Genomic DNA, 25,757 nt, shown 5'->3' on the forward strand with positions numbered 1-25,757 from the left:
ATATCTTGCTCACTATTTATCCATCTCTTACCTTGTTATTCTTGTTCTCCAAGGTTCTGTAATTCCTTTCCTTTTTCCTTGGAAAATGAAAACAGCACAGGTAGATCAGATCTGAAATTTGCCCCAGTGAAGAACAGCAGATCTGATGGGATGGAGTGGTGGGAAGCCCCGGTCACCTTGTGAATGCTGTTTGTGGGTTTTGTTTTTAACACCGTTTACCTTGAATTAGATGAGTTGCCCCATTGTGGGTACTTTTAGTTTTCTCAGTTTTGTGGCTTCACTTGTCTGCATGAGCACAGTGGTTCCCACTACTGCGGTAGTGGGTGTTGATGGGCACAGGCTTAGCAGGGAAGCGCCCTTGGTGGGAGGCGGTCAGTCTTCCCTTGACCCAGTCCCGTGGCCCTGCACTGAGTGAGTATGTTTCAGACCATGGATGTCCACTTTTGACTCCTGGTGGTTTTTCCTCTTGGTGGGTGTGAGGTGGATGCTTAGCATGTTAAAGAGTCCTCCGTCTACAGTGGGGTGTCCAGCTGGGTTTTGACTTTGTGTGTTGAAAACAAGGTATGCTGAGTAGACTCTTGGTAAAATAAGTTTAATTTTAATGACTTGTTTGTTTGCTTTCTTTTCAGTTTTTTATTTTATTGATTTTATTTACTTTTTAAGTTTTTAAAAAATTTATTCATTTTAGGGAGGGGGGGAGAGAGAGAGAGAGAGAGAGAGAAAGAGAAAGAGAAAGAGAAAAGGGGAGGAGCAGGAAACATCAACTTCTATATGTGCCTTGACCAGGCAAGCCCAGGATTTCAAACTGGCAACCTTAGCATTTTAATGCTTTATCCACTGTGCCACCACAGGTCAGGAGTATTTTATTGATTTTAGAAAGAGGAAGGGAGAGAGACAGAAACATTAATTAATGCCCTGACTAGGAATCAAACCAACTACTTTTGTGTTTCAGGACGATGAGGGGAGTCCCATTTACTCTGATATGGCCAGTAACAGAATTTTGTAATCTTGTGTTGTTCTTATAAATACTTTCCTGGTTTCTGAGAAGTATATAAGAATCATGTAAAACATACATTTCTGGGGAGAAGAGTAGTCAGTTATACACTGTTCTCCTTTTTCAGATCCTGAGAGTCAGACCTTGAAAGAACATTTAATTGATGAATTGGACTATGTATTGGTCCCAACTGAGGCCTGGAATAAGTTACTAAACTGGTATGGCTGTGTAGACGGCCAACAGCCCATCGTCAGAAAAGTGAGTATATGAATGATCACACCTGCTGGTCAGTGTCTGACTGTTCCCTGGGGGAACACTGATTGGTGTTGATTTCTTGGGTACTGGATGTACCTAAGTGGTTAAATGGAAGTGTTTGAGGCCTTTTTTTCTGGTTTTCTTTAGGGAATTGGGGCTGTGAGTGGTGGTGAGTGAGAGTGTTCACCCAGGATGTTAGAGTGAGTGGCCTTCAAACATCAGAGCTGCCCAGTGCTTTGGGATGTGTTCATTGGCACCATGAGAGCACTTTCTGTATGAGAGAAAGTTCACTTGGGGTCATGTGCATGTTCATTAATTTACTGCTTCTTGTTTATTTCAACAGCCTTGCTGATACTGCTTTTTCCTCCTGTGCCTATGAGTCTTTGGCCACACTGTTGACTATCTCAAAAGGTTTTTATCACCCAGAGAGGAATAGTGTCTTGAAGGAAGGCAGGCCCTGGGATAGAAACCCAGATTATTAATCCCTCTGGTAGACAGGACTCAGGAGAAGACTCCCACCCTGACTCCCGCAGTTGTTGGCTTGTCCTACCAAAGGGGGAAATCACAGGAGCCTGCGTGTCTACTGATAGGTGGGCATTGGGTGAATTTCTCTCTCTGCCTGGTGTGTTGTTCTCCTTCTTATCAGAGTAACCGTGCTTCTAAGAGTTATTATTCAGGGTTAGAACTACCTCTTTTTCCTCAGCTTGAATGCTGGGACCTAGAGAGAGGTTTGAGATCAAAAGTTTAAGGGCTGGCCCTGGTCGGTTGGCTCAGCAGTAGAGCGTTGACCCAGCGTGTAAAAGTCCTGGGTTCGATTCCCAGTCAGGGCACACTAGGAAGGCAGCTATCTGCTTCTCTTGCCTCCCCTTCTCCCTCCCTTTCCCTCCCCCCCACAGCCATGGCTCAATTGATTTGAGCATGTTGCCCCAGGCACTGAGGTTGGCTCTGTGGAGCCTCTGCTTCAGGCCCTAAAAATAGCTTGGTTGTAAGCACGGCCCAAGATGGCAGAGCATTGGCCCCAGATGGGATTTGCCAGGTGGATCCTGGTCGGTGCATATGTGGGAGTCTGTGTCTGTATCTTCCCTACTCTCACTTGAAAAAAATAGTTTAGGGGCTGCTAACTTCCTGCAGACGTCCTCTAATGCCCAGAGTTCTGGCTGCCTAACCGGATGCTTTAGTCCTCTAATTTCACAGACTTTCATGATACAAAGGGTGCATCATGATGACCCCTTAGAGATCAACAATCACTTCCCTGTTGTGTATTGTTGCTAGCTTTGGTTCCATCATGGTACTCTTGGTTGGTCCTAATGAGTGGAAAAGTTTTTAAACTCTTAGGACAGATGCCAGTGGCTTTAAAAATCTGTACTTTTGATATCCTGCTCAGTTAAGGAAAGTGACTGCCATGCAGCTTTTGCCTTTTGCCACTGCTGAGCCTTGTTTCTTCCCAGACCACCCAGGTGTGGGACGCTGCTCCTTCACCCCTGCTTCTTTCACAGGTTGTGGAGCATGGCCTGTTTGTCAAGCACTGCAAAGTGGAGGTATATTTGCTAGAACTGAAGCTCTGTGAGAACAGTGACCCCACCAATGTGCTGAGTTGCCATTTCAGCAAGGCAGATACCATCGGTGAGTAGCTGGGCTGGCGTTCCAGTTGTCCACCTGAGAGAGTGCAGTGTCGTGGCTGCTGGGAGAGAAGCCGGGATGCCCTCCTCAGAGTTATCACAGATAACCTCAGCTTGTGGTTCCCAGTCCTGACCTGGGGGCCTGCTCCCCACAGCATTCTTTCGGCAAGCTATGCCTGGGCATCATGTTCTGTAGAACACCAGGCACGGTTGCTGCCCGCCTGACATATGTTAGTAAAGATGAAGAAAAGCCTGACCTGTGGTGGTGCAGTGGATAAAGCGTTGACCTGGAAATGCTGAGGTTGCCGGTTCGAAACCCTGGGATTGCTTGGTCAAGGAGCATATGGGAGTTGATGCTTCCAGCTCCTCCCCCTTCTCTCTTTCTGTCTCTCCTCTCTCTCTCTCTCTGTCTCTCTCTCCCTCTCTCTCTCTCCTCTCTAAAAATGAATAAATAAAATAAAAAATAATAATAAAAATAAAGATGAAGAAATGCAGATTCAGGAACTTTAACTTATTAAAAAATTTCAGTTTGTCCTGACCAGATAGCTCAGTTGGTTAGAGTATTGTCCTGAAGCACAGAGGTTGCCAGTTTATTCCCTGGTCAGGGCACATAACAGGAACAGATGTTCCTCTCTTTCTCTCTCTCTCTCTCTCCCTCTCCCTTCTATTCTCGCTAAAATCAATAAACATTAAAAATTCTCAGTGAGAAAGTGACAGAGCCAGTTGAAGCCAGATCTGTCTTAACTGCAAAGATAAACTTTCTCACTTTTCTGTGTTGCTCTGTGCTCTAAATCAGTCCCACATCAGAGAAGGAGAGGCATATGGAACATTTCCAGGCGTAGAATGCGAGAGGATACCTGTGGAAGATGTTTGGCCTGAGGTCAGTCAGAACATTCTTTCATTTTTCTTTTTTGTGATAGACAAGACAGACAGGAAGGGAGAGAGATGAGAAGCATCAACTTGTAGTTGTATCACTTTAGTTGTTCGTTGCTTCTTTTTTATTTATTTATTTTATTAATTTTTTTTTTTACAAAGAGAGTCAGAGAGAGGGATAGGTAGGAACAGACAGACAGGAAGGAAGAGAGATGAAAAACATCAATCATTAGTTTTTTGTTGCGACACCTTAGTTGTTCAATGATTGCTTTCTCATATGCGCCTTGACCGTGGGGCTACAGCAGACTGAGTAACCCCTTGCTCAAGCCAGCGACCTTGGGTTCAAGCTGGTGAGCCTGCACTCAGGCTGGCAACCTTGGGGTCTCAAACCTGGGTCCTGCGCATCCCAGTCCGACGCTCTATCCACCTCGCCACCGCCTGGTTAGGCGTTCGTTGCTTCTTGTATGACCAGGGGCCTCAAGCTGAGCCAGTGACTATGGGGTCATGTCTATAACCCCACGCTCAAGGCAGGGACCCCGCGCTCAAGCTGGTGAGCCTGTGCTCAGTGTTTTGCACCTGGGTCAATGCTTGATCCACTGTGCCGCCACTGGTCAGGCAGGTCAGTCAGGACTCTAGTGTATTAGCTTGCTAGGGCTGTCATTAGCCCTCCCCCTGGAGAGAGCTGTGAGTGATGTTTCTGCCTGTCCCCAGCAACCATCGAGAAGGAGATGCGGAAGCTGTTCAACATCCCTGCAGAGCGTGAGACGCGGCTGTGGAACAAATACATGAGCAACACCTACGAGCAGTTGAGCAAGCTCGACAACACTGTCCAGGACGCTGGGCTGTACCAGGGTCAGGTAGGAGGGCGCTGGCATATCCTGCAGGGAACTCTTGCCGGGGATGTGGCTGGGTACCTTCTGGTTCTGCACATGCCGGAAGCGAGCTGGTCCGCACATTCCTCACGTGGTTTTCCTTTCACTCAGGTGCTAGTAATTGAGCCTCAAAATGAAGATGGCACATGGCCGAGGCAGACCCAGCAGTCACAGTAAGTGAACTACTTCTTCACCCTTATGGCTGGGCACACAGGTAGAAAAGAAACACTTTCCTAAGCAACATTTTATTTATTTATTTTTTTACAGGGACAGAGAGAGAGTCAGAGAGAGGGATAGACTGGGACAGACAGACAGGAACAGAGAGAGATGAGAAGCATCAATCATCAGTTTTTCGTTGCGACACCTTAGTTGTTCACTGATTGCTTTCTCATATGTGCCTTGACCACGGGCCTTCAGCAGACTGAGTAACCCCTTGCTCGAGCCAGCGACCTTGGGTCCAAGGTGGTGAGCTTTTTGCTCAAACCAAATGAGCCTGCGCTCAAGCTGGTGCCCTCAGGGTCTTGAACCTGGGTCCTCGGCATCCCAGTCCGACGCTCTATCCACTGCGCCACCGCCTGGTCAGGCTGGTATGACCTTTTGATGCCAACTGGAAATTACATATTTTATTTTTCTTGTGCTTGCGTCTGTGCACATGAAAAAGAAATGTCATGCCAAAAACCTATAACCAGCCTTACACTTAATGGTAAAAAATGGAAAGTTTTCCGGTGGTTTGCAAGTAATGAGGGAGAAAGGGGAGATAGTCAGCAAGTGCTAGGCTTTGGGAAGGGGCAGATTTAAGCAAGATAGTAGGGGACGCACAGAGGGGTCTGTGAACATGGCCCTGAGGAGGGAGGAAGTCAGCAGTGAGTGGTTCTTCCTGAAGGTAAGGCAGAGGTGACAGCAGCTCCAGGAGTTCAGAGGCGGGAACAGGCCTGGTTGAAGACCGGCAGGAGTTTGTTATGGCTGGAGCATGCATGACAGGAGGTTTTGGGGATGAGGCCTTGTCCTTGTTAGACTCTGGATTGCACCTTTGTCTCAGCTTTGTCTCTGGGTGAGGTAGGGAGCTTGTTGGAGTGGGTGTGGGGAGTGGAGGAATGATGTGATCTCACCTGGTCAACACCTCATCAGAATGGCTAAATAAAGACGTAGGTGTTACGGTTATGGAGTACCTGAATTGTTGGACCCTGCTGATGGGGCATGAAAATTGGTACAGTGATTTTAGAAGATTGAACAACAAGTACCAAATGAGTTATATGCATACTCTACAGCTCCGCAAACCATTTCTAGGCCTGCAAGTAACAGAAACACATCCCATGTTCACTTAAAGATATGTTTAAAGATGTTTGTGACAATGAACTATATATTTGTCATAGTCATAGTCACAGAGTGAGGCTAACCCAAATGTCAGCTCAAAATAGATTGGCTAGATAAACTGCTGTTTGCACATGTTGGAATTCTGTGTGGCCACAGCATTGAGTCTCATAAACAATCTTGAATGGGAGAAACCAGACACAAAACATGGCATTCTTATGATTCTCTTGAAAACTGGTCTGTGGGGCTTCAGATCATGGTAGTGGTTGGCTTTAGGAAGAATTATGACGGAAAGAATGAGAACTCCTTTGTGGCTGTGCCATCCTGCTTCTGGTGTGAGTATGGATAGATAGATGTATTCACTTGGTGAAAATTTCTTAGATTTGTGCTCATGATTTACATATTTTTTTATTTCTATTTATACAATACTTCCATAAAAGGTTTAATAATAAAAAGAAGAAAGGTTTAAGAAAGCAGCCAAGCCTGAGCAGGCGGTGGTGCAGTGGATAGAGCATCAGACTGGGACGCGGAGGACCCAGGTTTTTTTTTTTTCTTATTGAAGCTGGAAACGGAGAGAGACAGTCAGACAGACTCCCGCATGCGCCCGACCGGGATCCACCCAACACGCCCACCAGGGGCGACGCTGACCAGAGCCACTCTAGCGCCTGGGGTAGAGGCCAAGGAGCCATCCCCAGCGCCCGGGCCATCTTTGCTCCAGTGGAGCCTTGGCTGCGGGAGGGGAAGAGAGAGACAGAGAGGAAGGAGGGGTGGGGTGGAGAAGCAAATGGGCGCCTCTCCTATGTGCCCTGGCTGGGAATCGAACCCGGGTCCCCCGCACGCCAGGCCGACGCTCTACCGCTGAGCCAACCGGCCAGGGCCGAGGACCCAGGTTTGAAGCCCCGAGGTCGCCAGCTTGAGCAAGGGGTCATTTGCCCTGCTGGAGCCCTGGTCAAGGCACATATGAGAAAGCAATCTGAACAACTAAGGTGCCGCAACAAAGAATTGAAACTTCTAATCTCTCTCCCTTCCTATCTGTCCCTTTCTCTGTCTCTCTGTCTCTGTCGCCAAAAAAAAAAACAAAAATCAAAAAACAAAAACCCAATATCAATAATAATCAAGTAGTAAGTTCTGGGTAATTAGAACATGAAAGACATTAGGGAAATGAGTTGGTGAAGAGTAGAGAGATGACAATTTCCTGAAGAACTTCTGAGGAGGGAAGTATAGATAGTTATACGTTTAAATACTTGATGGGGAAAATGAAAGTAGTTGTATATTCTAAAGTTAATGGCATAACTACCAGAAATGTAAGAGTAGCATATATACCCTGGCTGGATGGCTCAGTTGGTTAGAGCATCGTCTTGAAGTACAGAGGTTGCGGGTTCTATCCCTGGTCAGGGCACATACAGGAACAGCTCAGTGTTCCTGTCTGTCTGTCTTCTCCACCTCTCTTCTTGTCTCCCTCTCTCCCTTCCTCTCTCGCTAAAAGTCATTAAATAAAAATTAAAAATAAAAATAGGATATCTTTGAAGCAGACTGTTGATTAGGAGATGTGTGGTTGCAATTAAGACAGACCTGGCCTGACCAGGTGGTGGCGCAGTTGATAGAGCGTTGGACTGGGAATGCAGAGGACCCAGGTTTGAGAGCCTGAGGTCACCAGCTTGAGCGCGGGCTCATCTAGTTTGAGGAAGGCTCACCAGCTTGAGCCCAAGGTCGCTGGCTCGAGCAAGGGGTCACTTGGCCTGCTGTAGCCCCACGGTCAAGGCATATATGAGAAAGCAATCAATGAACAACTAAGGAGCCGCAACAAAGAATTGATGTTTCTCATCTCTCCTCCTTCCTGTCTGTCTGCCCCTATCTGTCCCTCTGTCTCTGACTCTGTCTCTGTCACACACACACACACACACACACAAGACAGACCTGAAAATCAGTATGTTAAGCAGGTACAGATGCTTACATCTTTCTAAAAGACGTTTCTGAGGTGGGCAGTCCAGCGCTGGTCATTAGAGACCAGCTCTGCTGTGAGGATCCAGGATGGTCTCTGGAGCTGAGGCCATATACCTGCATTTAAGTAGTGAGGAGGACCAAAAAGCACACACCTCTTTCTTTTAAGAAAATTTTCCAGAAATAACACATAAAATCTCCCTTTACATTTCTTTGCCAACTATGCAACCACATTTGGCTTCAAAGGGGCTGGGAAATATAGTCCCTTTAAGCAGAGTGGCAAGGAGTCTAGTTAAGTATTGGGGTTCATTAACAGAAGAAGGGAATAGCTATTGGGAGGTAAAAGGAAAAAAACCAATGCTACTTTTCTACCAGTACTTCTGGCCCCCAGAATTGTGGGGCTTTTCCTCCATGCTGATCAGCTCTGACACCAGCTGGGTGTTGTAAAATTTAACTCAGTTCTGACACTTTCTTACTTGACTTGCGTGAGGTGTATAGGCCTGATTAGCTCTGTACACGGACCCCTTTGAAAGAGCGCCTGCTCAGAGGAGGAGGAGGCCAGTGTTCCTGAAGCAGAGATATGAGCATGCTCAGATGAGGGCTAACAGTGTTGGTGTGGCGAGGTCATGGCATAGGATGTTGTGGCGGCAGTGATAGTGCCAGATGCCAGGCTCTGGGTACTTGAGGTCAGTCTGCAAGGGTAGGCTCATCCTCAGAGCAGCAAGCAGAGCACAACGGAGGAAGGACTGCAGGCCTGAGGATGTTATGGGGACTCCAGCGTGGGCTCGAGGTGTGTTGCAGATGTCATTGAGACTGACCAACATGGCGTGCCTAGGAGCAGGACATATCTCGGTAGAAAGGGGAGACCAGAGGCTTGACCAGAGTGTCTTTCAGGAGTGGAGGGCTGCTTTTTTTGCAGGTGTGGCCCTTGTTTTCCGAGTGTTTTGTGGCATGAGACCCAAGTGTTTGTGGCATGAGACTCACAACTGAAAGTGAGGTCTGCCTCACCTAAGGTGTCCATTTAGTAGGTGTCCCCTCCTGATGCAGTTTGTCAGCCTGCAGTGCCCCAAGGCGTGCTCTGAAGCTGCCTGATGACAGGTGACAGGCACCCTAGCATTTCCTAGATACAGGTCTTGCTTTGCTTTGTTTGTTAGGATGGAGTTAAAAAAACAACACTTTTGTATATTGTAAATTTTTAAATACCCTTATGTACTCATCATGGGGTTTCTTTTTGACTAAATATAAAATTACTGGGAGTATTTTCTAGAACTTTTTTTTTTTTTTTGTATTTTTCTGAAGTTGGAAACAGGGAGGCAGTCAGACAGACTCCCGCATGCGCCCAACCAGGATCCACCCGGCATGCCCACCAGGGGGCGATGCTCTGCCCTACTGGGGCGTCACTCTGTTGCAGCCAGAGCCATTCTAGTGCCTGAGGCAGAGGCCATGGAGCCATCCTCAGCGCCCGGGCCAACTTTGCTCCAGTGGAGGGGAAGAGAGAGACAGAGAGGAGGAGAGGGGGAGAGGTGGAGAGGCAGATGGGCGCTTCTCCTGTGTGCCCTGGCTGGGAATCGAACCCGGGACTCCTGCACGCCAGGCCAACACTCTACCACTGAGCCAACCGGCCAGAGCCATAGAACATTTTAAACAAATATCAAATAAAGTTTTTCTTCACTTTGTTTCATTTCCACCAGAAATGTTGTCTGAGGATATGTGTAACGGTTCATAAGGGTTTTTCCCTTTTAAGTTCAAGGAAATAGAAGACATTACCAGTGAACAGTGGCTAAAAAGGGGAGTGCTAGACGACACACCTGAGTTTCTGTGTGTCAGAACTGCAATCCACTATCCTGTGATATTTGTTCCCACACCTGAAATTTCTGAGGCTGCCACCTCAGTCCAGCCTTGGGTAGTGACTTTCCTGCTGGCACAGGAGACTGGGCATACCTGCGTCCCACGGGGCAGGTCTCACGTGTGTGTTTAGGTCACCAGTGTGGTGTCAGAGAGTGCTCTTGGCTCTGACGGGTCTCACTTAATGAGCTGCGTGAGTTCTTGGACCCCTTTGTATCATGAGGATAAGGCTCTGCGAAGCAAATGGTTGTCAGGGTTAGAGGGGACTGTTCCCTGTGGGAAGGTGAGGAGGTGGGGCCCCTGTCCCTCTCCTGCACTGTGACCTGAGTGTGGAGCAGAGCACAGTTCCCTTTATGCCCCGGCGTGGTCTCCTGACATCTGCCCACTCTGGTGTGGGTGCTGACAGGATCACTCCTCTACTTCCACAATTTACTTTCTTCTAACAGGAACTTTCGTTGACATCATACCCCATGAGGTTATGCTTTGTGCTGTGACAGCATGTTCTCATCAGTTTCTATTCTAAAAATAACCCCAAATCTAGAAGGAAAATCATTATTTGAAACAGTGCAAAAACAATTCACTTTCTTTCTGTATGTTCTTATGCAGATTTTAGTAGAAAACTGATACATTGATATCAGTTTAAGATATGGTGCAATTACTCCTTGAATTAATGCATTTGAAAGTAGGAATATATCTAAAATAAGATTTATTTATTGAAAAAGGCTTCTTATTGGTAAGTTTGAGGAAACAAAAGCAACTCCCTTTGAATAGCACAGTGAGAACAAGTTTCTGTTTTCCTGTCCCTAGTGTATTCTAGCCAGCTGTTTAATTTGGGGTAATTTGTCTCTAGTGCCATTTTTCTATGTCCTTCACTGGTAACTCTTAAAATTCAGGGAAGCCTATGATTTATAAATCAAACTGAGTGCCATGAAGATTAACCGACCGGTTTATCCCACCGAAAGATTCAGTATATGACCAGAGGTTGAGTGAGACAGGAAAACCAATTTATTTCTTGACTTGCACTTAAATAAAATTTATCTTGAAGGGAGCATGAAAAAAGGGTTTTTGCAATTTAACTGACTATGAAGAATGTTCATTTCTTGAGAAGAGACCTAAGGCATTAAATAGGGCTTGCTTTTTGCTGAAAGTTAGTAGCATTGTTTCTGCTTCTCTCTCCCAGATCAAGCACTGCGCCTAACAGAAATTTTACTACCTCTCCAAAATCATCAGCAAGTCCCTATTCCTCAGTGTCTGCCTCTCCCATCGCAAATGGTGATAGCACTAACACCTCTGGGATGCACAGTTCCGGTGTCAGCAGGGGGTAAGAGCAGGCCCTTCCCCTGGCTTCCCTTCCCTCGAACCCTTTCCCAGGAACCCTTTCCCAGGCCGAGCCTGGAGAGCTCCTCTGCTGCTGCACTAAGCTAGTGGGTTACGGTTCCCATGGGAACGTGCTGCATGCTTGTGGCTTTTCACTCCGTTTCGTACCCTAGTGAAGTGTGCCTCCTAGCACTGACTTAGGTTGCTTGTTCTCCCAGCCTAAGGTACTGGTGGTCATGGATGTCGCTGTGAGGGGATGGGCTGGCCCTGTGGCAGAGTAGCTGTGAGGGATGATACATTGTGGAGGAGCCCTGCCTGTCTCCCTGTCTCCTCTCCGAATAGCTGGGATTCTTTCCCCAAGCGTTTCCAGAGCACCTCCCACATCGCACAGACAGGGTGGAAGGAAGACACTCAGGCACAGTCATGACTGTGTGGCTGGGAGGTGATGGCAGGTGCAAGTTCTTGATCTTGGTAACTACCGTGTTTTTCCTTAAAACCACCTGGCAGTTGGCCTTCTGAAGGAATACAAAATGAGCATTAGCTACAGTCTGAAAGTGGAGAATTCAAATAGCATTTCTCCACTTAAGGGTGTGCTGACTGCCAGCTGCCATGTCAGATCTAGGGCAGGGCTGGGGTGTGGAGGCTGCGTGGCTGTAGAGGGAAGTAGAGATAGCTTGTGCCATGGGATCTCTGTCAGACAAGAATCCTAGAGGCCCTGGGATCGCCCCACAGGTGTCCTCAGGGCATGTGTGTGGCTCTTGCCTTTACTGGTGATGTGGGTTGTGTTTTCTAGGGGATCTGGCTTCTCTGCTTCGTATAATTGTCAGGAGTCTCCATCGTCGCACATACAGCCCGGGCTCTGTGGACTTGGAAACCTGGGCAACACCTGCTTCATGAACTCTGCTTTGCAGGTAAAGGGGGAGCTCTCATCTCAGTAACAGTCTTCACAGTGCGTGAGGCTTGGGTAAGAGCGGCCTGCTGAGGGTCAGCAGAGTACTGCCCAGAAGCCAGGGCAAAAGCCAGACCTTCCTTTTGGACAAGGCCACATTCTTTTTTTTTTTTGTATTTTTCTGAAGCTGGAAATGGGGAGAGACAGTCAGACAGACTCCCGCATGCGCCTGACCAGGATCCACCCGGCACACCCACCAGGGGCGACACTCTGCCCACCAGGGGGCGATGCTCTGCCCCTCCGGGGCGGTGCTCTGCCGTGAGCGACCAGAGCCACTCTAGTGCCTGGGGCAGAGGCCAAGGAGCCATCCCCAGCGCCCGGACCATCTTTGCTCCAATGGAGCCTTGGCTGCGGGAGGGGAAGAGAGAGTGAGAGGAAGGGGGGGCTGGAGAAGCAGATGGGCGCTTCTCCTGTGTGCCCTGGCCGGGAATCAAACCCGGGTCCCCCGCACGCCAGGCCGACGCTCTACCGCTGAGCCAACCGGCCAGGGCAAGGCCACATTCTTGACTGTACATGGGCACTCAGTGGTAAGCAGATCAGGTAATGATTTTTGTCCTCACAGGACTTACCATCTAATTTCCAGGTTCCAGGTTCCTTTTTTTTTTTTTGTATTTTTCTGAAGCTAGAAACTGGGAGAGACAGACAGACTCCCGCATGCGCCCGACCGGGATCCACCCGGCACGCCCACCAGGGGGCGACGCTCTGCCCACCAGGGGGTGATGCTCTACCCCTCCAGGGCGTTGCTCTGCCGCTACCAGAGCCACTCTAGCACCTGGGGCAGAGGCCAAGGAGCCATCCCCAGTGCCCGGGCCATCTTTGCTCCAATGGAGCCTCGGCTGCGGGAGGGGAAGAGAGAGACAGAGAGGGAGGAGAGGGGGAGGGGTGGAGAAGCAAATGGATGCTTCTCCTGTGTGCCCTGGCCGGGAATCGAACCCGGGACTTCTACACGCCAGGCCAACGCTCTACCACTGAGCCAACCGGCCAGGGCCCAAGGTTTCTTGTAATATAAGGGAAAGGATAAAAAAATTTGTTTAAAAATTGGGAAACTCATGGATTTGGACATTTTCCCCCACAGTGATAAGGTAGGAATAATTCTAGTTATAACTAATTCTAGTTATAAAGCAGAGACAAAATTTAGCTTTTCTTGGGGAGGTTTTTTTCAACTCTTTGTTTCTTCAGAGTTCCTCAGCTGTTGAATAAGGATAGTAATAATGAGGAGGTCTGTAGTTCTAGATGTAAATATTAGGAAAAAGCAAAAGGTTAAATTCATGATTTTAGTTTTTATTTCACAATGCTAGGAAAAGAACATATGAAACCTGATGGAAGCAGACGGAAATAATAGAGATGAGAATAGAATTTAATGAACGACAAAGCAGATTTACAGTCAGCGAATGACCCTGGTTGGCCCTTTCGAACTTGGTTTATCTTGTCTCTATGATCCTCAGAAGCGGCATAAGCGGCACTCTGTTCTCTTGCAGTGCTTGAGCAATACTGCGCCACTGACGGACTACTTTCTCCGAGATGAGTACGAGGCCGAGATCAACAGAGACAACCCTCTAGGGATGAAGGGGGAGATTGCGGAGGCCTACGCGGAGCTCGTTAAACAGATGTGGTCTGGGAGGGATGCTCACGTGGCACCTCGCATGTTCAAAGTAGGTGGATACATGACTTTTCCTCCTGTTTTGTGGAGGGCCAGTCTCATGTTGTAGTAAGGCACTCTTTTACTTGCGTTTTGGGATTAAGATGGAACCTGAGACTCAAACACCACACAGATCATTCTTATCTGTTGGTCAGCCATTCAGCACACACTTATCTTAACTTAGCTCTGGGCTGGGATACTTGAGAAGTCATTTGTAAGCTGGTTGCTCAGAATGCTGTATTCTGTGCTACCAGTCTTTAAGTCGCCAACAGCTTGCACCAGATCATAAAAGTTCAGTTTAATTTCTAGGATCATCTGAAGGGCAGTAAAGGAAGATTGAGAAGGAGATGGGCAAACTGCAGGGGGTGTTTGCAGCGACTCGCTTTCTCCATAGCCCTAAATGTTTTTCTTGCTCAGGAGAAGTGCCTTGCCTTCATATTTTGAAATCTGAGAAATCCTGTTTTGCCTGCACCACTGCAGTTCCAGGAGCTTCGTGAAGCACAGGGCAGAGAAAGATAGGCATATTTTTGATTCAAGGAAGAAGAAAGAATAGCACCTTAGCTCAATGAAAAAATTAAAATCTTAGATGGTTTATTGAAATTGAAAGCCAATTCTTTTCATCCCCATGGTCACATTGATTCCTGAGAAATGTATTCAAGTTACTCTTCACATATTAAGTCATAAAGAGACTAGAATTGGAGGAAGCACATTGGGCTGCAGCTAATGTAAACAATTAACAGTTGATAGGGGCATTAGGGGTAATGTGGAGCTTCCTCCATGGACATGTTTTTCTGCACTATCTGCAATGGTAGCCACTTAGCCACTTGAAATGTAGTTAGGGTAAGCAAGGAACTGAATTTCTTATTGTATTTCATTTTAATTAATTTAAATCTAAATAGCCATATGTGGTTAGTGGCTCTTCTGTAAGACAGCACGGGAGTAGGATAGTGGCTCTCTAACTTTAGGTGCATCACAATCTCTGGAGGTTAACATGGACTGCTGGACCCATTTCCAGAGTTTCTGATTCTGCAGGTCTGGGTTTGGGCCTGAGAATGTGCATTTCTGACCAGCTCCCGGGTGAGGCTGCTAGCACTGTTTGGGGAGCACAATCAGGATCACCAGTGTAGACCAGTGCAACGCAGAGAGTTAGGGCTAGGAAGGCTGGTATGTATGGGCAGGTTCCTCTGGCTGATATAGGTACCATTTATCAATTCTTATGGATTCTGAACCAAAGAAGAAAGTTGGAGAGACATTCATGTCAGTACTTAGGAGGTATGGCTGCTCAGGGTGTGCCCTTTGTTCTTCTTTTATGGTAGTGGCCAGGGTCCAGATCTGTTGTTATCCTGGCTTTTCTGATCTGAGCCTTCTCTGGTGAGAATTGCCATCCCCTTTTAGGCCCTTGGGAATTAATCAGCTTTTTAAAAAATAATAAATAAATATATATTTTTTAAATTTATTTTTTACAGAGAGAGTCAGAGAGAGGGATAGACAGGGACAGACAGACAGGAACGGAGAGAGATGAGAAGCATCAATCATTAGTTTTTTATTGCGCGTTGCAACACCTTAGTTGTCCATTGATTGCTTTCTCATATGTGCCTTGACCACAGGCCTTCAGCAGACCGAGTAACCCTCTGCTGGAGCCTGCGACCTTGGGTTCAAGCTAGTGAGCTTTTGCTCAAACCAGATAAGCCCACGCTCAAGCTTGCGAACTTGGGATCTTGAACCTGGGTCCTCTGCATCCCAGTCCAACGCTCTATCCACTGCGCCACCGCCTGGTCAGGCTAATCAGCTTTTTTTTTTTTTGTATTTTTCCGAAGTTGGAAACAGGGAGGAGGTCAGACAGACTCCCGCATGCGCCCGACCAGGATCCACCCAGCATGCCCACCAGGGGGCGATGCTCTGCCCATCTGGGGCATTGCTTTGCCGCAATCAGAGCCATTCTAGCACCTGAGGCAGAGGCCACAGAGCCATCCTCAGTGCCCGGGAAAACTTTGCTCCAATGGAGCCCTTGCTGCGGGAGGGGAAGAGAGAGACAGAGAGGAAGGAGAGGGGTGGAGAAGGAGATGGGCGCTTCTCCTGTGTGCCCTGGCCAGAAATCGAACCCAGGACTCCTGCACACCAGGCCGACGCTCTACCACTGAGCCAACTGGCCAGGGCCTTCTGCTTTTTTTAAAATCAGCTTTTTTTTTTTTTTTTTTTTGGTATTTTTCTGAAGCTGGAAACGGGGAGAGACAGTCAGACTCCCGCATGCGCCTGACCGGGATCCACCCGGCACGCCCACCAGGGGCGATCCTCTGCCCCTCGGGGGCGTCGCTCTGCCATGACCAGAGCCACTCTAGCGCCTGGGGCAGAGGCCAAGGAGCCATCTCAGTGCCCGGGCCATCTTTGCTCCAATGGAGCCTTGGCTGCAGGAGGGGAAGAGAGAGACAGACAGAGAGGAAGGGGGGGGTGAAGAAGCAAATGGGCGCTTCTCCTATGTGCCCTGGCTGGGAATCGAATCCGGGTCCCCCGCACGCCAGGCTGACGCTCTACCGCTGAGCCAAACGGCCAGGGCCTTAAGTCAGCTTTTTGTTCCAGATGTTCTCCCTTATTGTCCTAGTTGACTCTGCAAGGTGTTTGTTTGTTTGTTTGTTTGTTTTTTTAACTTTTTTAGTGAAGTGAGAGGAGGGGAGGCAGAAAGACGGACTTCTGCATGCACCCCGACCACGATCCACCTGGGAAGCACCCTACCGGGCAGTGCTCTGCCCATCTGGGGCTGCTGCTTTGTTGCTCGGCAGTCGAGCCATCTAAGTGCCTGGGACCAACTTGCTTGAATCATTTGAGCCATGGCTGTGGGAGGGGGAAGAGAGAGAGAGAGAAGGAGGAGGGGCGTGGGTGGAGAAGCAGATGGTCGCTTCTCCTGTGTACCCTGACCAGGCATCGAACCTGGAACTTTCACACGCTGGGCCAGTGCTCTACTGCTGAGTCAGCTGGGCCAGGGCCTGCAAAGCTGTTTTTTTTTTGTTGTTTTTTTTTTGGCAGAGACAGAGTCAGAGAGAGGGACAGATAGGGACAGACAGACAGGAAGGGAGAGAGATGAGAAACATCAATTCTTCATTGAAGTTCCTTAGTTGTTCATTTTTTTTTTCTTTTTTTTTTCTTTTTTTTAAAGGAAGAAAGAGAGACAGAGAGGGAGAGAGAGAGGAGAGAGAGACAGAGAGAGAGGGTGGGGAGGAGCTAGAAGCATCAACTCCCATATGTGCCTTGACCAGGCAAGCCCAGGGTTTTGAACCAGCGACCTCAGCATTTCCAGGTCGACGCTTTATCCACTGCGCCACCACAGGTCAGGCCCCTTAGTTGTTCATTGATTGATTTCTCATATGTGCCTTGACTGGGGGACTACAGCAGACCGAGTGACCCCTTGCTCGAGCCAATGACCTTGGGCTCAAGCTGGTGAGCTTTAGCTCAAACCTGATTATTCTGTGCTCAAGCTGGCGATCTCGGGGTCTCGAACCTGGGTCCTCCACGTCCCAGTCTGATGCTCTATCCACTGCGCCACAGCCTGGTCAGGCTGCAAAGCTGTTTTGATGACAGTTTCCCATCTGACTTCACTGGTTCTGTGTATCTTTTTATGCCGTCTGATGCGACTTTTTATTGTAGACCCAGGTGGGACGTTTTGCCCCTCAGTTTTCTGGATACCAGCAACAAGACTCTCAGGAGCTGTTAGCCTTTCTTCTAGATGGACTGCACGAAGATCTGAACCGAGTGAAGAAGAAGCCCTACCTGGAGTTGAAGGATGCCAATGGGCGGCCAGATGCAGTATGTTTTGAAGACTTTTGAACAATAATATTCCAAAGACGTTGTCTCCTTGTCAGAGTTGCCTCACTGTTGATGAGGTGGATATAGTTCTGGTAGAGAAAGGCATTCCAGGTCTGACTCGGGTTGCTCCTACTTCTCCCTCTTGGCTTCTTCAAGTTGGAGTCAATTCAGTATAATTTCATGGTGATACAGAGACAGAGGCACTGTGAAAACTGTAAAATGCCTGTGGTATGGGCTCTTTTTTTTTTTACAGAGACAGAGAGAGAGAGAGAGAGAGGGGTTAGATAGGGACAGACAGGAATGGAGAGAGATAAGCATCAATCAACAGTTTTTTGTTGGCAACACCTTAGTTGCTCATTGATTGGTTTCTCATGTGTCTTGACTGCGGGCCTTCAGCAGACCGAGTAACCCCTTGCTCGAGCCAGCGACCCTGGGTCCAAGCTGGTGAGCTTTCTCAAGCCAGATGAGCCCGCACTCAAGCTGGCGATCTCGGGTGTCTCGAACCTGTGTCCTCTGCCTCCCAGTTTGACACTCTATCCACTGCGCCACCGCCTGGTCAGATGGTGTGGGCACTTGAAGTTATTACTGCTCTCATTTAAAATCCACCTGTGGCCTGACCTGTGGTGGTGCAGTGGATCAAGTGTCAACCTGGAACACTGAAGTCGCCGGTTCAAAACCCTGAGCTTGCCTGGTCAAGGCACATAAGGGAGTTGATGCTTCCTGCTCCTCTCCCTTCTCTCTCTCTCTCTTTCTCTCTATCTCTATCTCTCTCTGTTTCTCTTCTCTTAAAAAAAAAAAGAAAAAAAAAAAAGAATAAATAAAATCCACCTGTGATTATTAAAATAGGTTTTATGAATATTACTAGGACACTTACACTTTTAAAAATATTTTTGAGAGTACATTTATTAAAGCTGTGAACAGGTACACAAGGAAGAGCTTAGGATAGAAGAAGAAGCGACAGGAAAGTTTAGGCAGGGCTGCTGTTGGCTCACTGAAAAGTCAGAGGAAAGGGGACCTTGGAGACTGGTTCGGGGGTCAGCCCAGGACCAACTGCTGCTGCCCCCTTCTCCCCTGGTTGCAGGTCTTGTGGGGTCCCTAGAGTTTAGGAGATACATATCTGACTTTAAACTTTTCCTAAAGTTTTTACTTAATGATTTTTTTAGAGAGAGAGGAAGGGAAAGAGAGAAACATAGATGTATGTTTTTTCACTTATTTATGCATCATTGGTTGATTCTTGTATGCAGCCTGGCAGTGATCAATCCCACAACCTTGGCGTATTGGGATGACACTCAAACCAGCTCAGCTACCCATTTATAGTTATGTTTTTTATCTTTGAAAAAGGAATTTAATGTTATCCTATCACTGTGGGATGATCAATATGAATACTTTAAAGTGTCATTTACATCTTAAAGGAAAAATGGTTACTTAGCTGAACTGTAAGTCAGACCTCACTGAAGGACTTTGGAGCATGGGAAACCTTTAGGAGGCAGTTCCTGTTCTGGTCAGGTCCATGTGCCCACAGTGTGTATGTCTCCCATCAGAGGACAGACGGGGACCTTGCTTCCTTAGAGTCTGTGTTAACACGTAAGTGTGATTGGGCATGAGCTGGCAGCGGGTGTGAGTGGGGCCTGCTAAGAGCAGTCCTGACCCTGCCTGGCCTGGACCACGTGCTTAGTTGCACAGACTGCCTCATGACCCATCTCAGATTTTGCTGTGAACCTTTCGGGTGCAGGGGTAAAGGACTGAGGAGTGGTCCTGGCTGGATGGCTCGCTTGGCTGGAGCATTGTCTTGCAATGCAGAGGTGGCTGGTTCAGTCCTTGGCTGGGGCACATACAGAAACAGATTGATGCTTTTGTCTCCCCCTTACCCCCCTTCCTCTCTCTAGATTCAATAAAAATAAAAAATTAAAAAAATAGAAAAAAATAAAGACAAAAAAAAAAGGCAACAGGACTGAGGGGTGTTGTGAATGTCTTATTTGTCCCTTCTCCTCTCTTCCAGGTGGTTGCAAAGGAAGCCTGGGAGAATCACCGGTTAAGGAATGACTCCGTGATTGTGGATACTTTCCACGGCCTCTTCAAATCTACTTTGGTTTGCCCAGAATGTGCTAAGGTCTCTGTGACCTTTGACCCATTTTGCTATCTAACTCTCCCACTGCCCTTGAAGAAAGATCGTGTCATGGAGGTCTTCCTGGTTCCTGCTGATCCTCGCTGCAGACCTACTCAGGTAAGAGACTTGGCACCCTGCATGGCACCTCTTGTTTGAGTGGTCTCCAGACCCAGAGTGGCGCTGCTTCCATCTCCTGCATCCGAAGCTCCATCAGCTGCCGCTGAAACCCCTTGGCACTTGCCTGAGTGTGTGCCCTTGGCTTCCATCAGACCTTTGTGTCGGCCCGTATCACTCAGGGCCTGTGGTGAAGGTCCTCTCAGCTTCTCTGTCATTTTCCTCGTGCTCCATTCACTCAGTAAAGTAGCCTGGCAGATCTGCTGAGTGGTCCTGGAATCTGAACGTTTGGGAATCAGAAACGGTACTTTCCTTGGCCAGGTTCACCCCTAAATCAGCTAGGACAGCTTGGCCAGAGAAAGGCCAGATGAGACGTGCCCAGCAGGTCCGAGTGTCTGATGGCTCCCTGCATGACTGTGTTGCGGTCTCCTGGCATTCATTTCTTCATCTCTGAAGAAAGATGACATGTCAGACTGGTTGGCAACTGTATAATTTGAACAGGTTTTTTTTCTTGTTTTTTTTTACAGAGACAGAGAAAGAGTCAGAGAGAGGGATAGACAGGGACAAACAGACAGGACCGGAGAGATTGAACAGTTTTTGAAGAACATAGTTTAAAGCAGTGTTTAGGAGGGAAGGTGTCGGCTCAGTGCCTGTGCTACTGCCTGACGAGGGCAGCAGGTGCTGGTGCAAAGGACTGGCCTTTGCCCTGCTGGCTTCTGGCCCGGCCCCTGATCTTACTGTGTGCCTCATTGTACACCTGCGAGGTGCTTGCTCTTTCCACTCCCCCCACTGTGGAGCTCCTCGTCACCCCTCCATCTCTTTGCAGTACCGTGTGACTGTGCCGCTGATGGGGGCCGTGTCAGACCTGTGCGAGGCGCTCTCCAGGCTGTCTGGCATCGCCACGGAAAACGTAAGACAGGGTGGGCAGCTTCATTCAACCTGGTGGGGGCACTCATAGTCTTTTGGAGTTTATTTTCAATTTTGTAGCCACTTTGGGGGGATAGTCCCTTTTGGCCAGAACAAACGTAATAATATGTGGATGCCCCTGGACCCCTGGCCCTCACTCACTGCGCACACTGTGGCTGAGACCGTTTCTTCCAGCCCCAGCCTGGGAAGTACCTTCTTCCCTCCACTGGGGTCACACTAGCCATGGTCAGAGGGTCAGTAGGAGGGCTCTGCTCTCGGTTCTGCCAGCCCTTCCTATAACCTCTTCTGTAATATGAGAAGGTAGGAGTTACGGCCTGCCTTAACTCTTAAGTCTGCGGAGTGTCATTGTGATATTCTTCATAGAAGTCTTTATTTAAAAAGCAACTGCTGGTTGGCTCAGCGGTTGAGCGTTGGCCCTGCATGTGGAAGTCCCGGGTTCGATTCCCGGCCAGGGCACACAGGAGAAGTGCCCATCTGCTTCTCCACCCCTCCCCCTCTCCTTCCTCTCTGTCTCTCTCTTCCCCTCCCGCAGCCAAGGCTCCACTGGAGCAAAGTTGGCTCGGACACTGAGGATGGCTCCATGGCCTCCACCTCAGGCGCTAGAATGCCTCTGGGTGCAATGGAGCAACACCCTAGATGGGCAGAGCAGGCCTGGTGGGCATGCCGGGTGGATCCCAGTCGGGTGCATGTGGGAGTCTGTCTGACTGCCTCCCTGCTCTAACCTTGGAAAAATACAAAAAAAAAAAGAACTGCCCATGCTGGGCTTGCGGCTGAACCTGGCTCTGTTTGGGGGTGGACAAAGTGAGTCCTCTCCTTGCATGAGGACCTGTCCTGGATGCTCCCAGGCCCTCCCTTGTTCCAGGCCTGGTCAGTGCCCTTGCTGCTCCACATTCCCCGTATACTCTTGCTGGTTTCAGGTTTTAGAGCTTAGGGTTTGATCTGTTCCGCTGTGTGCTGAGGATGGCTTGGAGACTTCCAGCCCCGGGAGCACCCCAGAAGCTTCTGGGTGACTGCCAGTCTCTGGTCAGCACTCCCCACCGTTCCTGCCTCTCCAGGGCGTATTCCATCCTGGACCTCAGGTCAGATGTTGCCGGCATGTTTTTTTTCCTGGTGGCAGCCATGCAGCTCCCCTCTGGGCCTTCACCCCTGAGCTTTGGGGCTGGCGGTCTCTCTGCAGGCACTTTTTCTCATTTGTTTCTAGGTTTTAAGTAGGAATACTTTTACAAAAAATTTTTCCCTTGACTTGAGAGTAAGGGAGAAAGGAAAACATCAACTTACTGTTCCCTTAGTTCCATTTAGCTGTGCACTCATTGGTTGCTTCTCGTGTGTGCCCTGATCAGGGATCAAACCACACCCTTGACATGCTGGGCTGATGCTCTTATCAACTGAGCCACTGGGCCAGGGCTGAAGAAAGGGTGCTCTTAAATTCATCCTGTAATCTTTCTGCTACTATTGATTCTTAGATGGTGGTCACAGATGTGTATAATCACCGATTCCACAAAATTTTCCAAATGGACGAAGGTTTAAACCACATCATGCCTCGCGATGACATTTTTGTGTGAGTACTCAGTGGTTTCTTGCTGCAGGGTCCAAGGAAACACTAGAGATTTTGCCTTCTTGGTGTCTCCAGAGTAAAAGTTCTGGCATTTGGTGTCTGTGTGATTTGCCCTTATCCCTGGGTGCAAGAGGTGCGTGTTAGGGAGTTGTGGGCAGTCCTTCGTGCTAAGCACCTGGCTCTTCAGAGCTAGACATTCTAGGTGACTCTCAGCATGAACACAGCTTTTTGTCAACAGTTGCTACCTGTTAAGAAGGCCTGTTCAGTGGTCCTGCAGATGTTCCTGCTGTTAGAAATGCCTTTCTCAAGAAGAGTCACAGCTGTTTGAGAGACCATGGGAACACAGAAGAAGGGATGTACAAGGAGGGTCTTGTCCTTTTCCAGGTCACAGGCAGTGGCTCCTTAGGCTGATGCCATTGAGAATGACAGAGTGGGTTGCTTTAAAGAGCCTTTTCAGTGCTAGCGTCCTGTGAGTTCTGAGACTGTCGCCTCATCCCTGTGGGGATAGTCCACTCCAACCACAACTGGTCTCCTGGCCCCTCCCAAGCCCCTTACTTCAAGGCTGCTCCTTATAACTTTGTGTTTGTCCCTCTCCCAGGTTGGTGGGGTGGAATGTGAGCTTGCCCACGCCCCCCCACAGCCTCTTGCCCGGGGAAGTGTGAATGTGGACCCCACCCATGCCGTCTCTTATTTACTCTCAGTAGCTTCCCTCTGCTGAGGAAGGGTTTGAAGATTGTGTTCGGTTTTTGTTTTTGAGTGAGGAATGAATGCACTCCATAAAGGAGGTCTCTCCTTCCCTTTACATTTTTGCCCTGTGACTTCTCAGTCACTCTGAAAGGAATAGATCTTGACCATGGTACGATCCTCGTTCTGTTCACACCTGCACAGGCAGTCTCCCATTCACGCCCTCACTTTACAAATGGAGGGCGCCAAGGCCTACTGGGCTGCAAGCTAGTGCAGGCCCTTTTCTGACCCCAAGTCCTTACTGAACATAGCCACCCCTTATTCTGGATGTGAATGTTGACACATGTTTGAGCTGAGAACCGGGCATCACCTCGTGGGGAGGCTGGCAAACCACCATCAACGCAGGAAATTTCAGAGGGCTTGAGGGCCAACCAACAGGAAAGCAAATTATTTTGAAGATGAATTGATAATTGTCTTATGAAAACACCATAATAGCATCTAATACTTTGAGCACGTGCACTGTGCTAAGTTAATTCTCACCACTGCACCGTAAGGTGGGTAACTGTGTTATCTCTTGAGTAAACAGACTCAGAAGTTAGGGTGGATGACCTGGTCACAGCATCAAAAACTGGCAGCAATAGACCCAGAACCTGCCAGCCTCACGCCAAGGCATGGTTCTTGACCTTGAGGTTAGACCACCAGGTTCTTAACCTAGAGTGCACCTCAGACATTTTTGTGAGCCTTTTAGAACTCCTGCATTTACTACACTCAGGACTGTTTGCCAGGCATCTGGGGAGGGGTGTGTGTGTGTGTGTTTTGTTTATAGTTTCCAAAAATTGAATCAGTAAGTTTGTGTCTCCCCCTATAGGAAGAGGGAAAGACTACAGTCGGTTGCCAGCAATTTTGGTAACATCTGTTCCAGGATAAAACATCTATAAATCTCCTCAGTCCCATGTATTCACTAAGTAAGACACATTTTTCAAAATCATTGATTTGTATTTAGCAATTTCTTTGGTTATCTCTGATTTTTTAAAAACTAGATAATCTTTTACTTCAGTGTTTTTGAACGAAGATGGCAAGCAATTTGTTGTATAAATTTGCTTCTTCATTTTAAATAGAGTCTTTGGCTAATATTCTAGGTGTGCAGTCTTGCATAATATTTTGTTTTATTAAAGGATAGGGCACTGGCAATGCCTTTGTAAAAGTTTAACTCCTTGGTGACAAAAGATGAACTTGGTGGCCGGACCCTCGTGTGCCTCTTGTGTCTGGTGATGGTCCTGATGTCAGCTGTCATCTGTGCTGATGCCCAGTTGAAGGACCAGAGTTTGAGGCCATGATTGGGGGAAGGAGGATCACATTTGTCCCAAGTCCGGTTGTGTAGGTTTGCATTGTGTGACAGTGAGCCTCCTTGGGACCAGCTTCTAGAATTGGCTTGAAAACGGTTTCTCTACCTTTTGTGCTAAAGTATACTCTGTCCTAATAACCAGAGTCTTGGCCACCATGTAGCTGCAGCTCAGATTTCTGTTTCTCACAGAAATCCTTCAGGGACCTGCTCCTGAAAGTGTCCTCTTGTGTGATTGACACAGGTACGAGGTCTGCAGCACCTCCGCGGATGGCTCGGAATGTGTCACGCTTCCGGTCTACTTCAGGGAGAGGAGGTCCAGGATGTCGAGCACTTCCTCTGGGGCGGTGCTATACGGGCAGCCACTGCTGGTCTCGGTCCCCAAGCACAAGCTGACCCTTGAGTCTTTGTACCAGACTGTTTGTGAGCGTATCAGGTTGGTGGCAGAGCTATGATTTGCTTGTTATCCAAAATCAGTAGAGACTCAGTAATAGTAGTGATGACCCCCTGCAGAGGGCCCACTTCTGTTAGAAATGCAGCTGGGCAGGCCCCTGGGAGAGCCAGGGCGGCTGCTGTTGTGATGGGGCACCTGGCACATCTTTTTTTTTTTTTTTTTTTTTTAATTTTATTTATTCATTTTACAGAGGGGGGGAGAGAGAGAGAGAGAGAGAGAGAGAGAGAGAGAAGGGGGGGGGAGCAGAAAGCATCAACTCCCATATGTGCCTTGACTGGGCAAGCCCAGGGTTTCAAACCGGCAACCTCAGGGTTCCAGGTCGACACTCCATCCACTCTGCCACCACAGGTCAGGCACCTGGCACATCTTAAGAACCATGACACTGGGCACCTAATCTTCCTCTTGTCCCTGGAATCATGAATACCATACCTGTCAACCACCTGTTTTAGGGAGTCTAGTACTTTGAGTATAGTTTGTATTTGAATAACATTTTTGAAGTATTCCACTGAAGCTGATAATGTTATTAGGAAATACTTTTTTAAATGGTGCCATGTGACATTCATGGAGAACTTGAAACAGACCTTCTTGGAGTCTTCATTGATTGGTACCTAGATTACTAGGAAATAAATATATATATAATATATATTATATATATTTTTTTTACAGAGAGAGAGAATCAGAGTGAGTGATAAATAGGGACAGACAGACAGGAACACAGAGAGATGAGAAGCATCAGTCATCAGTTTTTCGTTGTGGCACTTTAGTTGTTCATTGATTGCTTTCTCTTATGTGCCTTGACCGTGGGGCTACAGCAGACCAAGTAACCCCTTGCTCAAGCCAGTGACCTTGGGTCCAAGCTTGTGAGCTTAGCTCAAACCAGATGAGCCCGTGCTCAAGCTGGCGAACTCGGGGTTTCGAACCTGGGTCCTCCACATCCTAGTCCGATCCTCTATCCACTGCGCCATCGCCTGGTCAGGCTAGGAAATATTTTTTTAAATGGTGCCACGTGACATTCATGGAGAACTCAAAACAGACCTTCTTGGGGGTCTTCATTGATTGGTACCTAGACATCTTATTATCTCTTGGGTCCATCTCAATTTCTTTAAGTACTGAGCCATCACATGATTTGAAAGCCCCTTTATTTATATAAATTGCTTTTGA

The 25,757-nt window shown here is 48.1% G+C and overlaps 1 protein-coding gene across 2 annotated transcripts in view; it reads left to right on the forward strand.

Annotated features, from left to right (window-relative positions):
* USP4 (ubiquitin specific peptidase 4) overlaps positions 1-25,757 on the forward strand; it is a 46,431-nt gene that overhangs the window by 7,936 nt on the left and 12,738 nt on the right. The window contains exons 3-14 of one of the 2 annotated variants that reach the window (XM_066351029.1): positions 1,122-1,252; positions 2,746-2,872; positions 4,453-4,598; positions 4,725-4,786; positions 10,891-11,031; positions 11,821-11,938; positions 13,455-13,628; positions 17,255-17,413; positions 19,413-19,637; positions 20,461-20,544; positions 22,025-22,119; positions 24,387-24,578. In XM_066351029.1, coding sequence (XP_066207126.1) covers positions 1,122-1,252; positions 2,746-2,872; positions 4,453-4,598; positions 4,725-4,786; positions 10,891-11,031; positions 11,821-11,938; positions 13,455-13,628; positions 17,255-17,413; positions 19,413-19,637; positions 20,461-20,544; positions 22,025-22,119; positions 24,387-24,578 — 1,654 coding nt within the window. The remainder of the gene's footprint in view (positions 1-1,121; positions 1,253-2,745; positions 2,873-4,452; positions 4,599-4,724; positions 4,787-10,890; positions 11,032-11,820; positions 11,939-13,454; positions 13,629-17,254; positions 17,414-19,412; positions 19,638-20,460; positions 20,545-22,024; positions 22,120-24,386; positions 24,579-25,757) is intronic. The other variant, XM_066351030.1, reaches the window with a different exon arrangement.

The sequence above is a fragment of the Saccopteryx leptura genome, chromosome 10, assembly GCF_036850995.1.
Source record: "Saccopteryx leptura isolate mSacLep1 chromosome 10, mSacLep1_pri_phased_curated, whole genome shotgun sequence".
NCBI lineage: Eukaryota > Metazoa > Chordata > Mammalia > Chiroptera > Emballonuridae > Saccopteryx > Saccopteryx leptura.